At 47.3% G+C, this 17982-nt stretch overlaps 2 protein-coding genes across 3 annotated transcripts; one reads left to right on the forward strand and one right to left on the reverse strand.

Annotated features, from left to right (window-relative positions):
* Positions 1–63: 63 nt before the first annotated feature.
* LOC137791668 (zinc finger protein 11-like) lies at positions 64–5781 on the reverse strand. Its single transcript, XM_068586778.1, has 9 exons — positions 5573–5781; positions 4722–4924; positions 4498–4596; positions 4238–4333; positions 4025–4135; positions 3468–3591; positions 2244–3363; positions 2063–2115; positions 64–1568 (listed from the first exon to the last, which is right to left on the reverse strand). Exons 1-9 carry the CDS (start codon positions 5604–5606, stop codon positions 301–303), a joined length of 3108 nt encoding a protein of 1035 aa, XP_068442879.1. The 5' UTR covers positions 5607–5781; the 3' UTR covers positions 64–300.
* Positions 5782–7352: 1571 nt separating this feature from the next.
* Positions 7353–17977, forward strand: csrp2 (cysteine and glycine-rich protein 2). Of its 2 annotated transcripts, none has more exons than XM_068586144.1 (7): positions 7353–7690; positions 7794–7955; positions 9967–10089; positions 12086–12254; positions 13895–14024; positions 15330–15423; positions 17804–17977. In XM_068586144.1, the coding sequence occupies exons 3-7, from the start codon at positions 9978–9980 to the stop codon at positions 17878–17880; spliced, it is 582 nt and encodes a 193-aa protein (XP_068442245.1). In that variant the 5' UTR covers positions 7353–7690; positions 7794–7955; positions 9967–9977; the 3' UTR covers positions 17881–17977. The 2 variants fall into 2 exon arrangements, with proteins under 2 accessions (XP_068442245.1, XP_068442246.1); XM_068586145.1 differs by having other exon boundaries at positions 7798–7955.
* Positions 17978–17982: the final 5 nt, after the last annotated feature.

Here is a 17982-nt window from a genome sequence, read left to right on the forward strand (position 1 = left end):
TTTTGTTCATTATTTAAAGATCGAGTCAAGATAAGGAGGAAATAAATGGCATCACAATGCATCTAAAAAATAACACTGTGCGCTTTAATTGCAACACAAGCTGGCAATCAAATGCATTCAGTGTAACGGAAGACTTTCAACATGAACCTCTTCTTCCTAGAGCAAGTTTCTATCCTAGAAGCAGTTCACTCCGAATCGCATCTGAGATTAAGTCACACTGATCCATCTCCGATTGACCGTCCCACTCTAAACTCATCTATGCTCTATTTCCAAATATGAATCAACAGTTAAAAGTCTTGACTACTTTATCTTCATGATGTGCGTCCGTTGATGCATCTTGAGGTTATACGACTGCCTGAATCCCTTCCCGCATTCCACGCACAGGTATGGTTTTTCACCCGAATGCGTCCGCTGGTGTCTCTTCAGGCGGTTGGCGCTGAGGAAGCTCTTGTCGCACTCGCTGCAGGAGTACGGCCGAACCCCCGTGTGGTAGCGCAGGTGGATGGTCAGGTAGCAGGACTGCGTGAACTTCTTGCCGCAGTGGGGGCACTGGAAGGGCTTGTGGCCCGTGTGGAACCGCTCGTGCTTCAAGAGCTCGGCGTGGGAGAAGAAGCCCTTCCCGCAGTCGGAGCAGAGGTACGGCCGCTCGCCCGAATGCGTCAGCTCGTGGCGGATCAGGGTGGCCTTGTAGACGAAGCTCTTGTCGCACTGCGAGCAGCTGAAGACGTCCTCCCGGGTGTGGCAGCGCTCGTGCTTCTTCATGTTGCGCTCCCTCTTGAAGCTCTTGCCGCAGAAGGAACACATGAAGGGCATGTCCTCGGAGTGGATCTTCATGTGGCTCAGCAGACCCCCCTTGTAGAGGAATCCCTTGCCGCACTGCGTGCACGTGTGCGGCCGCTCCTTTTGGTGGATGCGCTGGTGCGCGGTGAGGGCCGCCCGGTAGGCGAAGCTCTTGCCGCAGTTGCACGTGTGCACTCGCTCTTCCTGGTGAGTCTGGAGGTGCCGGTTGAGGTAGCTGGCACAGCTGAAGCCCAGGTCGCAGCGCGGGCACTTGTAAGGACGCCCGGCCTTCTCAGCATCCTCGCCGTGGGTCTTCAGGTGTCTCACCAGTGCGGACTTCCAGGCGAACGCCCGGCCGCACTCCGAACACAGGTACTCGCCGTTCTCCATGTGGGTGCTCTTGTGCTCCCGCTGAGCCACCAGGGACTTGAAGAACTCGCCGCAGATCAGGCACTCGTACTTGCGCCCGGTTTTGTGCGTCTGCCTGTGCCTCTCCAGCGACTGTTTGAAGGAGAACCGCCGTCCGCACTGGGAACACAGGAAGGGCTGCTCGCCCGTGTGGATGCGCTGGTGGGCTTTTAGTAAGGACTGGAACTTGAAGCTCTTCTCACAGTCCGGGCAGCTGAAGCGGCCCTCTTCATCCGCGAGGGGCAGAGAGGACGGCTCGTCATCCTCGGTCTCAACGGAGTGGACCTTGTCAATGTGCTGCTGGACCTGGGCCTCTTTGGAGTGGTGGAAGGAGCATTGAGGACAGGAAAAAGCAGCTGATGTGACATCGGCGACAGAACCTTTTGGAAAAAGAAGTAAAGGAAGTGTTTAAGTTCAACAAATAATTGTAACATTTTCTGTTTACAATTTGGATTTTCTATGTGGCATTAAGGAATATTCTGGAAATTAATTATCCAACAATTTGACCATGAGTGTAATTAAATGGAAAACTATTGGGAAGATGTTGGAATTCTTTCCTTGTGAAATAATTATACTAATAACTGCATGACAAATACTTATTCAATGTCAACTTTTGACCATCTTGATGCAAACAATGTCATGAATTAAAAAAATAAACAAAAGTCATTGCAAGCTATTTCCTTGTGCATGACTAGTTTTTTCCAATTTTTCCTTTTTTTTAAAGCAAATTACTGAGTGATTGTTTATGTGTTCTGGCCTGTAGTTACCAGATTGGTTTTAGCAGCTTTGGCTCATTTTTCTGCGTCTTAACTGCTCAGATCTCTAAGAGTCTGTAAAAAAAAAAAAAAAGGTATCTCTAAAAATGAACACTCACTCTCTTCACCGTCCTTTGCAGAGACGATGGGCGACCCGTAAGAGTGCTCTGCACTGTTCAAGTGAAAGGAAAAATCAACATAAGAAATCACATTCTATTTGCATGTAGAAAACCTGTAATAAAACCAGGACAGATGAAATAAACCATTTGTGAGACGGGGATGAAGACGGGCGGTTTTTACCAATCGAAAGGCTTGAGCTCTACAGGGTTGGCCTTGGTGATCTCCCTCCTTCGTTTAGTTGCCATGTGCTTCTGTAAATTTATCACCTGGATCTTCATGGTCGGCTTGCGCTTGCGTCCACTTGTGCGGACCTTCGCCGGGGAAACGACCTCCGTCTCCGGTTCAGAGACGGTGCATTCGGGCTCAGCGGGGACGGGCTCACTGCTCTGAACCTCCGCGTTCTCCGGATCTCGATCCACATGATCCACAACGGGACCCTCACTGACATCTTCATCGCGGACGACCACCTCCTGCACGTCCTCGCTGACATCTTCATCTCCGATGACCACCTCCTGCACATCCTGCAGATCCTCGCGGCTCGCTGCGTCATCGGCGTGAGTTTTCAGGTGCCTTGCGAGCGCCAGCTCCCAGTTAAACTTCCTGTCGCACCGGCGGCACACGTACACCCCGTCTTCCATGTGCGTGTGCTTGTGCTCCGTGCGGGCCGACAAGGAGTGGAAGGTCTCCCTGCAGACGACGCAGTTGTACTTGCGTCCGGTTCTGTGCGTGTGCCTGTGCCTGTCGAGGGACTGCCTGAACGAGAAGCAGCGGCCGCAGTCGTTGCACCGGTGAGGGCGTTCCCCCGTGTGGATGACCCTGTGGGCGATGAGCGAGGAGGCAAACTTGAATTTCTTCTCACAGTCCGGGCAGTCATGAGGTCCCGCAGAGACTTTTTCGTGGGAGGACGCCAAGTCGTCCTTGCTAAGCTCTGAGTGGACGATGTCCGCCGAGCCGCTCGCAGCTTCACCCTGCGTTGGCTCTTCCCCCGCCGCTTCTTCCACGGTCGCTTCCTCTTCAAGAAGCGCTACCGGCGAATCGTCGGCCTCGCCGTCCACGGCTGTTCCTTGGAAGCAGTTTTCCACCTGGATGTCTGCGCTCGCGTCCACCTCCACTTCCTCGTAATCGGTCACTGCGATGATTTCGACTGCTACGTCATCCACAAATGGCTCCGCGTGTGTGTCATCGCTGAGGCCCCGCGGCGGATCCGATCGGTCGGGTTGTTCCGTAGGTTTGGCCGCTCTGCTAGACGGGGCTGCGGAGAGGGAGGACAGGATGCTGTCGCCCATGCTGGAGGGTGGAACTGCACGACCCCACAAAGAAAGAAGGACACGGGTGACATAGATGTTATCGTCGTAGAGCTCCGTCAGAGAAACACAACGGCAGCGGGTGTGGGAAGGGACTCACCGTGCTGCTCTAAATGTCCGAGGCGTTTGTGGCACTGGAGCAAAACGTTCAGGTCTGTAGGCTCCGAGACTGAACGCACACAGTCCTCCAACACGGAGCGTTCGGCTCCAAGCCAGGAAACAGTCTGCGGGGAATGCGAGAAAACACACATGAACACCAAATCCAAAATAATCTAAACATCTCAATTTCAGAAACAGGACACAAAGACAAAAATGGTAAAACACATCACTGACCAATAATGTTCTGTGATATTTGTGTAACACGGCCCCTCATTTAGTCTAGACTCGCAGTTTGATATTATCGTATTGCTCTGATAAATATTATCTACACACAACTGACACTACACACAACTGCAGACTTATAATGATCTCATAAAAACAAGATCACGACACATTCTGAAATACATTTACCGAAGCAAATGTCCTCACTTCATTTTGTACATGAAACACTGCAGCCAGCTTTCTCATGGGGTGCTTATACGGTAGTTTAAGTTGTTCTTTCATGATGAGATACTGTTCACCTTTCATTAAAGATTATGACAAAATGACACCTCTCACCTGCTCGAGGTCAGGAACTGGCAACAGCTGAGCCAGCCGACAGAGGAACTCTGAAAACAGCATCTGCAAGTCGCTGTCATACTGAGGTCCATACTCAGCAGGGAAGACCTCCTTTGATAGACACAAAGAGTACATTTTACTGCACCGCACGTACACAACCAAAATCCAGTATCGGCTTTTTTTTATGTTGCACTGCAAGTGAAACCGCCTCACCAGGAAGAAAACGTGTCTCTCCTCGGGGTCTTTGAGCAGAGTCTGGATCAACTCAAGAAAGTTAACCACTACTTCCTCTTCTTGTGATTCTTTCATCTGCAATAAAGTAACACACATGTTCACGACTGAAAACCTTGTGAGTTGTGTTAATATGATTGTTGCCAAGCCAATGAATACATACCGTTCTAAGAAGCAGAAATGTAAAACAATTTAATTAAAAAAGGGTTAGAAATGAACTCATCTCGATTGGGAACACTTACATCATTCAGGATTGGGTGTTGTGGTTTAATCTGGTTCAAGATGGACAAGATGAAGTCAGGCTCCACCGGCTGTTCACTTCGGCACAACTCAAGAATATACTGATGAAGGAGATATTGTTCACGATACAGTTAATATTTTTCTGTCTATCACAATCAACTGCCTCCATCCTAAAGAAATATATGACACAAGCAATAAATGCCTCGTGTCATCCACTGGTACCCACCCTGGCTCTTAATCCCAAATTAAGTTGCGCCCTGTGCTTGTACATTAGCAGCTCTGGGACCACGTCCATCACCAAAGAGACAAACTCGGCCACTTTCCAGTAGTTCAAGACGTCTCGTTTCCTCAGAACCTGCCACATGGAGGCTGCCATGAGCTGGAAAGGAGGAACCAGGAGGCGCAGCGACGCCAGAGGTAAGGCCTCACCTGAAGAATAGAGAAGGAGTCAGACGCAGTGAACGCAGCTGACCTTTCTGTCAACCATCTGATATGTTATCTGCCAACAAAAGGCAAAATCACATTTGTCAAATTAATGATCAGACTGTACGATGATGGAGAGTCAGACTGAGGCTGATATTTACAGTTATTCTGGGATTCATTTGGCCAAAATAATTAGTTTGTAATTACACAATAAAGTGATGTATTTATTCACAACTTAAACTCACCACGAATGAGAGGACAGCAAATAGCTTTGCTGCCCCAAGTAGACGCTGCTATCCATTAGCTAACCCTTACAGGACCAGCGAGGTGGTTTGAACGCAACCCCACTAGAATCACTCAGTGCACGTTCAATGACCACAATGTTGCTCACACACAGTCAGCCATCTGCCAGGTTCAAACACTCTGTTCACTTCACGAGGGTCACGCGCGTGACCACATGCACGCAAAATGATCTGCGATGCCTGAAGAAACGCGACATGGTAACGTTGCTAACGTGAAGTTAATGGTTAACTACTGAGCTAACCTGGCTCGAGTTAAAGCACTGATACAAGTCAACGTTCGCTTAACTATCGCCAACTACAACTTTTCCGACAGGTTTGCTTTTAGTCGTTCTCAGTTTTCCAGTGAACAAACCTTTGGAAACGGCCGTGAAGACACTTGAGTCCATCTTCTCGCACCGGTGTTGAAATGTTTAGGGACGCTAGCCGAGGTTAGCTGCTGGGCTCCAGCTAGCTAGCTACCAGCCACAGCTGGCTAGTAATTGGTTGTAACTAAATGACAAAGACGGGACTGAGGTAGTTAGACTAACACAACGTCTCCTCTAAATAAGATATACACACAGATTAAACGTAATATTATAAACTGCCAGTTGCATTAGTGAACACTGCATGGAGGAGTTGATTTGTTGTCAGAGGCCTCTTCTTCTCCATTTTTTATTTTACGGCAGGTGCCATGTTTGTTTTTGTTACTGCCCCCTGCTGGATATTTCTCGCACTGTGTGATTTAGCGTGTGGCCCATCTCATGAATCTCTGTACATTACTGATGCAAGTTACTTGTTTACGAATATGTTATGATAATTCTTCATACGTTCATATTCACAAAGCTCTAACCTAATTGTTCATTAATATTACCCACAATTCCCTGGAACACCTGCCTCAGACATATTAAAGCAAATAGCTTTAAAAATATAGCGTTTTGAAACGTGAAAACAGTCTCTGTGAAGTCACAGCGAGCTGGAGAATATATTAAACGTGTTTTTATTAGTGGGGTTTTAATCCTGCACCCTGACTGTGAATGATTTGCAATGTAGTTTTAAATAGAACGTGAAGATAGTGTAATTGTAGTGGTGGCTTGGTAGTCCAACACCTCCACTCTCCTTCGGCGAACCGCCACCTCAACGTGGAGGTTGGTTATTTTTTAGATAATATTATAAAAAAAAGTCTTATTGTATATATTTAATAATAAAACACACACACATACATACATATATATTTGTACATTTATTTGTAATGCACTTTTCATTCAAAATAATCTGAGTGCTACAGAGAAAGTATGGTAGAAAAAAATACATAATTCAAACAAACTATAATAAAAAGAAATAGCTCCACTACTCCACTTGGCCGAACAGTTAGAAAAAACAAACTAACAGAAAGATCAACATGTAGGTGGAGGACGCTGCATCGCGTCAGTTCATGTGTTATTGATTCTGCAGGGAGAGAATCCACTGAGCAGGTTCAGTCAGGCTTTCCAGTGAAATGTGACCTGAAATACAAGTTCAATGTAACAGACGGTTACCATACAGTTGTTCATTAGCGAAACACTTTGTTTCAGCTGGCAGGAACACTTTGCAGTGTGTCTGCCATGCAGGCAGGATTCATAGGGACATGTTTTAGAGTTTGTCACATTTAGTTTTAGGTTACTTAGGCCTGAAACAATGCTTCAGATGCTTCTGGTTCATGATAACAGAACACACAGCGTGCCCGTCATTATTTAATAAACCTCAAACATCACGCTGTAGAGTAGGTCTGTTGGTAAACCGTGCAACTATTTTCATGCAAGTGTCGGCCTCCTGCTGTGCGTGGAATAAATGCAACACTGTTATTTTGCATACCACACATTTGTATCCCTTCCATTACACGTAGCCTATAATCGCCTACATATCAGTTATCTTGCCGCCACAGCAAAGGGTCAAACTAATTCCGTCATTGAGAGGTTGTTTCACTCAATTTAAATGTACAATAAAAAAAAAAGGTTGGAATTATTTGTTTGCTTCTGCAGCTGAAATTCACCTTAAACGCAACAAACAAACAAAATGTGTATTTCTACAGTGCCATTCGCCTCGGGGCCGTCGTCTGCAACAGGTAGCTTTTTCAAATAGCATCTCCTGCCCCTGCAGAGGGTTGTTCCTGTGCACGGAGCAGCGCAGGGTGAAGGACGGGACCTGCAGCGCCTGGATTTGGTGCGCGTGAAGTTAGTTTGTTGCGCTTCTTTTGTCCCTTTGTTTACATGTGGCGACGGTAAACGTGACTGCTCGTCTGAGTATTGGTTTAGGGGAAAGGACTGTGCTTTTGGGACAGATGGTCTAAAGTGCGTTAACAGCCACCACAAGTAGCCGCATGAAGACTCGGGATGAGCTTGGTTAGCCGCGTTGGTCTCCAGCCGGGAGACTCCAAACCGAGTCGCTGAGTATTCCTCAATGTGCACAAGGGTACACTGAGCGGGGTCTGCCTGGCTGGGCTGTGTGCGTAAAGGTGGGTTTGCTCAGTGGGTGGTGGTTGTAAATCGTTGAGGTTGAGTTTCTCGATAAATGATCCCTCGTCTCCCATGTTTCATATTTTCTGACGGCCCCTGAAGGCAGCAGCGTGGAGCCCCTCCTGCCTCTGCAACGACTGCGATCACTCTGCGAGCTTGTGGCGCAGCAGCCTCAGTGGAGGAGTCAGAGCCGGAGAGTCTTCTTCCTCATCTGGAGCGCAGACACCACACCAACACCACACCTGCTCCTTCAAGGTCCCTCAGGTAACATTGTGTCTTTTCATTCTAAAACATTTGTTTTGAAACTCAATCCTGTGGATTTCCGACCAGTTTACTGACCAACTTTGATTTGATGTTACTGTATGTGTGTGTATATATATATATATATATATATATATATATATATATATATATATATATATATATATATATATATATATATATATATATATATATATATATATATATAATTTGTACTGTTAGTGTTTCTTATACGTTGTATAACAAGGGGCAGAGAGGTCACACCATATTGACAATAGTATTCTGAAAAGTGCCAGGGAAAGTTCAAATACAAATCCGATGCAATTTGTTGTAAAGGCAGTAATGTCTTCTTGCTCAATTACTAACCCTGCAGGTTCCAAGTGAATCTTTGTACTGAAAGAAAGAAAGGAGAAACGGGCAGAAGTTATCTCATGCAAAACTCTGCAGCGCTGCTGAACAGTATTCTAAAACAAGACACACGATGAAGATAACACGCCAAACCACCAAACTATCGGCTCTGCTACATGAACGTGTCATTCACCGGCACAGTGTTTTAAATGCGGAACAACTAGTAACTAGTTATTGTGTTGTCCTTTTTATAAGCTACATGTAATGGTCTTTCTCTAATAACGTTGCCTCGTGCACTTTTGTGAGATCTCCAGGATGCTTACAGCTGGGGAAGTACTACAGACTGGAGATCTCTCAAGTCACAATTAAAGACATTGATGACAGAGACACTTTGTCCTGCTGCTGCTGTTGGTTCAGTGTGTTCTCAAAGGAGCACACCGTACTGACAATAGTATTCTGAGGAGTGCCAGGAAGAGTTCAAATACAAATCCGATGCAATTTAATGTAAAGGCAGTGCTGTCTCCCAGAGTGTCCAAAGAGTTGTGCTCTGATGATAACATGTCATTAGCCTCGGTCGCTCTCAGGGCGGCTTGAGATTATTTTCTGGTGTCCAAACACTGGATGAAATGTTCCATGTTCTTCAGTTTAAACGCATAATGAATGAGTCAAAGGCAGACTTGTGGATCCTTCATTGCAGACTAGTCATCGCCACTGAACTCTGTGAGGCTTTAAACTGACTGCGGTTTCTTTGAAGTCCGCGTCAGCCGACGTGTCGTCGTGTGCCTTCTCATCACACCCAACGCCCTGCGGGGACTCTGAAGGGTAACGTTAGTGCTCTTTTGATCCCCCTGTCAGGCCCGGGCCTGTCCTGCAGCCTCTCATTCAGCTGAGAGGAGCGCCCACCAGATTAATGGCTTCTGCTCAAGAATCAAGGACATCCGTCATCCTGAGTATGACCGCAGGCTTGCTTTGCGGTGATGAAAACGTCAAATCCGTCTGTTACGCAACCTCATTAACGCCCTCGTGACACAATCTGGTAAAGGGGAGTGAGTGTGTAATTGCAGACAGATGTGAGTCCAGGAGTGAGCGGGCGCGTCGGGTCACGGCGGCTCTGTGGTGATCACAGCGGTTACTTTAGCTGCTGTTTGTGTTCGTATCCTGCATTCACGGCCCAACAGGCAACAAAAGCCAGAAGGCACGGCGCCCTGAGACATTCCTTCAGGTCGCAGAGTTGTTTAGGCCGACCTCTTCTGCATTGTTTTTGTTTCTCAGAGCGGCCTGGAGCAGTGGATCCAGTTCAACCCTGTGCGATGTTAGAAATCCAGCAAAGCAGCTTCTTTACAAGGCAAAACACAAATTAAACCTTCATGGGAGGAACAACACGCGCCTTTATTAAAAACTACAGTGGATGTGCTTTTAAACAAGGCATCCCCCCAATATAGCTTATCAGGTGCTACGGTTGTGGCTCCACACTTCCACTTCCTCCGGATGGAAGTGTGTGTGCGTGTGTGTGTGAATGAAGTGCTGAAAAACATGCGTGCTGAATTTCCCGGTCACCTTTCCTGTGTGAAAGAGCTCTTCATCAGAGCGAGTGGAGGAGGGGCGGACACAGCATCCCCGCCCCAGATGGTCCAGCCTCTCACACCGTCTCCGTCTCTCTTCTCAGAAACACAAACGATGCCCAACTGGGGAGGAGGCAACGAGTGCACGGCGTGCCGCGGGACGGTCTACCACGCCGAGGAGGTGCAGTGTGACGGGAAGAGTTTCCACAAAAGCTGTTTTCTCTGCAGTAAGTAAGGCGGGAGCACCGACACCTGTGGACTGAGATCACATCTCAAGAGCAGAGCGGTGCTTAAGCATACCACATATTCTCACATTGATTTCCCAGCTCGAGCCGCCACAAAGCTTCTTTCTTTATACAAACAGTCTGGATCAGTATTACGCCACTCCGACAGTTGGAGGATGTCCTCTGTGCAGGAGCTAACATGAAGTATTACCAACACAGGGACATGGAGTTTGAAGACGTGGGATGGTTTGTGCAAAAGAGGCGATGGAAAAGTGGCATTATGGGAAGTGTAGGATAGTGTTGCTCAGGATACCTCAGCCTCCCATGCTGCTGTCCTTTAGAATATTCTTTATTTTTGTTGGTCTCTTGTGAGTCACACAACTTTATGAAAGTGCAGAGTTTGCCAGCGTAGTAAAGCACGAGTGAACGACCACTTTGTGATGTTGAAGTAAGCGACGCAATTCTTCACAATTTGAAACCTGGCAGACAGACAGAGGAAACGTGTGCGCAGCGTTGTGAAAAGGATCAAGTGGAAAAGGTCACTGAAGGTTAACACACCAGAGCCAACTCTTACGTCACACACGTCTGAGTTCCTCCATCAGCTCGCAGACAAACACAAGTCTCTGGCAGCTCGGACATCTTTCAAGCTGTTTGCCTTGCTAAAAGTGTTAAAAGTAATGGCGTCATCGTGAGACCTGCTAGGAGCAGACATTGCATCGACCCGCACAAATTGCGTTATGTCCCTCGGTGCAAGCGGCAGACGGCCGTGGACTCAGCTCCACCTCTCCACCGCAGGTCAAAGGAAGCTCACGCTGACATTTGTCTCTCTGTGTGTTGATGTCACACTGTGTTTGTATCAGCCTGCTGGATGGGCGGGGCCTCCTGCCCTGCTCCTGACGCGCCAGCACAGACCAGAATTATACAAACGCGTTCATTTAGCTGCTATCAAGAGAAGACCAAAGCAACATGAGCCACAAAAAGATGTTTTCTCCAGCCGTTCCCATACAACGGCAGCTTTGTCTGACATTCCTGCTGAGGAGATTATGGACTCGGGGACTTGCCGTCCTTGGCTCTCCTTTGCCTTTTCTTTTTTCTTTTTTCCAGTTTCTCAGTTTGACATTCTGTGACATTCAACACTTTTCCTTTCTGTGTATGAAAGGCATCTAGATACTGACAGAACTGTCACACAGAGCCTCATACGAGTCTTTGTGCTCTAACTGGGGCTTTGTCCTTTTAGTGGATTTGCCTAAACTCTTTTCCAGCGGTCACGCATGAGGACTGATGATGTAACTGCAGTCGGGGGGGAAACTACTCAGAGGAACCATCACAGGGTATGAAGATTTGATTGGACATACAGAAATCTTCAAACAAGCTCCCAAAGCTTTCATTTTGAACGTGTTTTGAGATCAGAGAGCAGATGGAGACATCTTTCCCAGCCGGTGTGAAGTATTAAACTGGTATCAGACGGTCACACAGTGCAGGTCAGCGTGTGAAGGACTCCACTAATCCCAGCTTCAGCCACTGAAACGTCTTAAGCCACTGTAATGCTTTTGTTTTTCCACACAATGCAAAAACAACTCCTCCTGCAGAGTTTAGGTCTCATGGATCCTGCACTGCATCAGAAAAAAAACTAGTTATGTTGAAAATCTAATGACGAAAGTTTTCACATGACTTTTGAGATTCCTTCTTTCATAATTATTGACCCTCACATGCACTAAGAAGGCATGCGGCCGGCCCGGCTATGTCAACAAAACCAGGAGACGCTTGAGTAACAACACAGAGCGAGACTTCAGGGAGACTTTTCTGGCGGTTTGCTGCTCAAGTCGCCGCCACTAAACCTTCATTCAGTATGTTAAATGTTTCACGTCACAATGTTTTTCCCAGCGAGAACACGCACATTTAGCCTTTTTTCTAGTTGAATCCTGCTCACAGGACGGTCCCGTGCTCCACTCCCTGTAACTCCTTCTCTCCTTGTCTCCTTCTCTCCTTGTCTCCCCAGTGGTCTGCAGGAAGGGCTTGGACAGCACCACGCTGGCTATTCACGGCCAGGAGATCTACTGCAAGTCCTGCTACGGGAAGAAGTACGGCCCCAAAGGCTACGGATACGGCCAGGGGGCCGGGACGCTCAGCATGGACCGAGGGGAGCGGCTGGGGATCAAACACGAAGAGTAAGCCCACGAGGAAGCAAAGCCGTCTGCTCTGGTGTGCTGTGAAGTGAAGTATGCGCGTGCAGCGTCTCAGGGGCGTGTCCTGCTTCTGCGATGTTGCTATTTGACGGCTTGAATCCAACACAAAGGACATCTTGAAGCGTCTGCATAAAGGATCTTTTATCTCACTCAAGTGGTTGCTGTGCGGTGGACGAGGTCAGTGAGATCAGCGAGATGTTTGCTGCTGACTCTGTGACCGTGTTGTTGCTGCCAAAGCATCCGTTGTGCTGGACTTTGTTCTTAAATACATACCAGAGTTCATGAAAACCAATGTCAACTACAGACACGGTCAAACTGGCCCTTGTGTGGCCCTTGTTGCTCGCAGCTTTACAACCAGAGAACCGCAGCTTCCCTTTTCTGTGTCTCACCGCCTGAACCACTTATTATTTATTTTTTGGGTTGTACTGTCGATCCAAGAAGAGAAAAGTTAAAGCTGAAGTGTAACATTCAGAGCTATAACCCGAGAGTTTAACAGACGGTCTAACACGGTCTAACGCGGCTCCACTTTCTGGCCGCTCGTACCGCATCACGACAAAGTGAATCCTCCCGCGCCCATTTTAAGTCCCAGCATGCCCCATTCAGACAATCTTTTGGCATAAAATATGTCATTTTTCCCACTTTTGAACCAAACGACACAGTGTTTTGACTGAAACTCCTTCCTAACAGGCCAAAGCTTTGTTTTATTGTGATTTTTGTTGCAGATTATGATTCTTTTCGTCTAATCTTTCTTTAAAAAGGTGTCTTATTGACGCTCCAGGAGGCATTTTTGGGGAATCTGGCTCATAATATGCTGGATGTTCATACTTATGTCTTTTAAAACTGTTTTTTTTTGCAGGTGTACATTTTTTTTCCCATGATTTTGCTGAACAAATACATACAATAAATATCAGTACTGGAATTAATTTGGGGTCCTGACGACGACTCAAACGCAGGGGAAAAGAGTGTCTTATGAATCAGTAAAACACATCTTATTAAAGTCTATGATGGCTCTCACACCCACCTCATGGGAATGTTTACTCCTGCCTCCGGCGTCAGGTGACGGCCGCCATGAAAGACTTGATTATGTAACTCTCGGTCCGCCACAAAGGGCTTCATTCAGGAGCCCGGGGCCGCCGTCACCCCTCGGTGAGCACCGCTCACACAGCGGGGCCGCCAGGTTTACTCATGGAGTTTTTTGTCTTGGAGGAAAGAAAGTTATTTCAATCATTCATAAAGTCTCAACAGGTGAAGAATGCATGTCTAACAGATACTTAACCCAGGGAGTTATGAAGGTATTTATTACTGCACATGTCAGTGTTTTGGCTCATACTTGGTTCACTATTTAGTGAATGAGTAAATGTTTTCTTTAGGAAAGAGGAGGTTCTGGGACAGAATGAGTTTTGATTCAAAATATCCACTTTTTACAGATGTACAGAATGTGTGAAAAGAAAAATAGATTTTCTATGACTTAAAGAACCTTTTTAAAGGATCGACTCCAGCCTCCTGTTTAGAGACTACATTTATTAAGACTTTGGATGATGATGATGATTTTTTGGATTCATGTTTTGTTTTTTTGGAAAACAATTTGTCATGTTCTTCATATGCTCCTCCCTCCTCCTCAGGACACAGACTCACAGACCGACCACCAACCCCAACCCCTCCAAATTTGCCCAGAAGTTTGGAGGTTCAGACAAATGTGGCCGGTGTGGAGACTCCGTCTACGCAGCTGAGAAGATCATGGGGGCGGGCAAGGTGAGAGCTTTGACCTCTGAGTGGAATATCTCACCACCTGCTGAATGGAGAAGATACTTGGTACATATATTTATGTTCCCCTCAAGGTGACTCGTCATCACTTTGATGACCTGTTGACTTTTCATGTCCGGCCACCATCAGGTCGAAACCTTCGTCCCAGACGGTTATGCTCACAATCCTGTCCTTTGGATCCTGTTAGCGTGCCGACTCCAGCGGGTTAGCCCAAGACAGCAGTGAGGCTCGAGCACGGATACGACCGACACGCTTTAGACACAACATGTGCTGTCTGGGATCCGCCAAGGTGTTAGCCAAGACCCAAGTCCATTATTAAGCTGTCACTAGTGGAGCCAAGTTAGCAAAATAATGACTCTTGGCTGAGGTGAGGATGAATTTATTCTCATGACAACACTGACCGAGAGAAGTAGGCTGGCCCGGGGATCTGATCTTCCTCCCAGAATTCATTGTTCTACTCCTTAACGGGTGTTCAAAGCCGTGGTGTGAACTGAACAGGCTTACAATGACTTCTCAAATGTGTTGCGTGTATTCCACTCTCCCATTATGCATCCTACAGTTTGAGCACAGACGGAAATCAAATCTTCTAGGCAGTGTTGCCTCCTTGGAACATCCACAGGATCGTGATGTGCATCTCAAACGGCAGGCCGTAGCCGCGTTTGACTGGATTGAGCGTTCAGGTTTTTCACGGTGCTGAACCGCGTGCAGGAGGTCTGGTGCCGTCTCTAACGAGAGCCCTCAGGTTGTGTGTTTCTGACTGAAGCCGGGCCGCGGCGTCGGGACGGGAGCTTCCTCACAGCTGGCGTTAATCGTGCGAGGGCGGTCCGGACACCGGGGCTCTGGCAGAGTCGCAGTGGAGGAAGTCACGGGCTCGCACCCCCGAGATGGTTCGGCAGGATGTTTGGTTCTGAGGAGGAAGATCTGAGTCTCTGACTCGTCCACAGGAGAACAACGATGTGCGTGGATCCCTGTTTTCCCTCCAAGAATGGGAGTGGAGTGATTCACACAAGCTGTTTTATAGCAGGTGATGTCATCGGGTTAGTGCGTTTCCTAATGGGAGGAAATCTAGGAGGCCCCACTCATTGGCTCTAAGCACAACCTGTAATTTTCTGTGTACGCTGCTTTGATGGGACTTGATGAAGGAAACGATGACGTGCACTCCACGAAACATCTGCTATTATCAGCTTAGAACTGCTGACACAGCATTTGTTTTTGTCTGACAAAGGTAGGTAGACTTAGCATGAAAGCATGAAGACAGTGAACAGCAACAACACGTCTCTTTTCTCCTCACAGCCGTGGCACAAGAACTGCTTCCGCTGTGCAAAATGTGGTAAGAGCCTGGAGTCGACCACTCAGACCGAGAAAGACGGAGAGATCTACTGCAAAGGTGAGATAAAACCACCTGACACGGAGCGATCAGACAGCATGTGGAACATTTCACTTCCAGCATGACGGCAGATTGTTTCTGTCGAATTTCGTATGCCATCACTGCCATTACTAAGCTCTCACAGAGAGCCAAGAGTAACACAAGGGGAAAAGAACATTTGCGTTTGCCAACACATGTTTTGGCCGAGCAGGAGAAGAGTAAATCCACCATGCAACACATTTCCTCACTAAAACATCCACACGAGTTGTGATACAATGGAACTAAATTCACTCAAACGCTGTCATCTGCAGAGAAAGATCCTGAGGAGCTTCAGCCTGTTATCACAGCTGTCTGTTTGGCTTGTACTCGTTCACGTTGCAGAAACGATGAGGTTGAGAATCAGTGGATCGTCTTGTGCCTTGGAGCCTAATGTTATACCACAGACTTTACCTGATAAGAGCAGTGGGCAAAATAAGTGCAGTGGGTCAAAGGTGACTGTATTTGTATGGGTCTATACATTGTTTTCTAGGAAAAGTCTACTCATTGTTCATTTTTTAAATCTCATCACCCACTCTACTTTGTGTTTGGCGCTAACGATAAAAAGTTAGCACGCTAACTAAGATGGTCAGCGTGGTTAGAATGCTAATGTTAGCGTCTAGCTGCAGCCTCACAGAGCCTGATATTAGTAAATAGGACCGATGAATAGAACCGCTAAGATTTAGTTATTGACAAAGGTGTGTGGAGAGCGGCTCTGGCAGCTGAGGCGTCGCTGCTGTCAGCTGACGAGAGCACGTCAGCTGACAGCAGAACTGAGTTATTCCTGACATTTGGTGTCTGTTTGCTCACTGCCTGCTCCCCTCCAGCGGACAGAGACGCTCCCTCCTCCCCAGCACAATGAGACTTGTTGGGGTTTGGTGAAACAGGAGACATGGATGTTTTGCTGAGTGTCATGATGAACCCATGGACTGATGAGGAGGAATGTTGCATCTTAGGTCTAAACCCAAACAGGCCCGACGCTGCTGCTGCTGCTGCCGGTCTGCGGTTAAGAGACATCCCGTCTTTGTGTGAGCAGCTGGATATTGTTACTCTAATCAGGGCCTCGGAGACGCATGTGGACAGCAGGATGGAGATGTTTTGTTTAAAGCGAGCCAGGAGTGTTTTTTTTTTTAGAGAAGATCAAGAACAAGTCAGAAACTCTGCACCTTTCCTTGTTCCGACCACAACCTGGTGGTGAGCTCTTTGTAAACGTCACACGTTGATGTGAGATAAACAGCCTGAGAGGTGGAGCTGGGGAACTGCTCTGGGAACACACACACACAGACACGCACACGCACACGCACACACACACACGTTCTCTGGCACATTGGATCTCTACTCTGCTGAAGGTGCTTAAAACCGCTGGAGGTGATGCAGTAAAACTCAATGTTCCTCTTACCTGGAGAACATTTTGTCCATGAAGGTGTGATTTATTAGAAGATGGATATGAAACAAAGAGAGCACCAGCTGTGGCTCATCTCAATACACTAGAACTCAGTGGGGATGGGTAATAATTTGTCTGAATAATGGAAAATATGCGTTGCTGTGTGATATGGAGGATCTTCATGCATTCCTTTAACTTTTAAAGATAAACACTTGTTTTGTCATAAGAATCTCTGTTGGATTGTCGTGGATGATCCACAAAATTGCCTCTGCACCTATGAAACATTTAACTTACAGGTACAGAAAGAACAGATGAAAGCGTTTGAACGGGGTCCAATCAGTGTTAAGCGCTTTACTGACCCGGAAAACTGCAATGTGCCGTTCTTCCCGCATCCCTGACGTGACAGTGAAGTAGTGCGAGGCGAGGAAGAACTGCAGGCCGCCTTATCAAGCTTCTCGTGTACTCGTGATGCTGCAGGGAAACACATATTCCCTGTTCTATTTGTTCATATTACAAACTGTGAAATTGGCCTCGCACGATATGAGCGCAGACGATGTTGTGGACACTTTCAGTCCGGCTTGCAGAAGCTCCCGCGCAATGCATCCTGGTACATGGAGGCCCTGGCGGCACAGCGCTCAACACAGGAGCTCAGCTTCCCGTGTCAATACAGCACTGAGGAATGTATCGCTTCAGTCGACTGTTCAGCATCAACACGGATTGGACATACACGTAGAACGTGGTGACCTTTAACTTTAGGCTGGAAGGTGTTTTGATATAGTTTAGAGGGACGGGCCGCAGGTTTGGCACGACATGGAAATAATAACCAACCTACACAATTCTCACACTGGTGATGTTTTTTTACCTCTTGTGAAACTGTTTCTCTTCATCACCTTCCAAATCCGTAGCTTTGAAATGACCGTCATGTGCGGATGCCGAGGTCTGCAGCTTGTTGATGTGTACTTCCTCTCTCTCCCTCCACAGCGTGTTATGCCAAGAACTTCGGGCCCAAAGGCTTCGGTTACGGCCAAGGAGCCGGCGCTCTGGTCCACGCTCAGTGAGCGCCCGACATCAACGCCCCCGCTTGTGTTTGCTCCCTCGTGTGCTTTTGAGTTCATGCGCTCACGATACAAATAAAAAAACATTTACAAATTGAAACCCAC

The sequence above is a fragment of the Clinocottus analis genome, unplaced genomic scaffold, assembly GCF_023055335.1.
Source record: "Clinocottus analis isolate CAN_PGR_092001 unplaced genomic scaffold, fCliAna1.0.p SCAF_20, whole genome shotgun sequence".
Classification (NCBI taxonomy): domain Eukaryota; kingdom Metazoa; phylum Chordata; class Actinopteri; order Perciformes; family Cottidae; genus Clinocottus; species Clinocottus analis.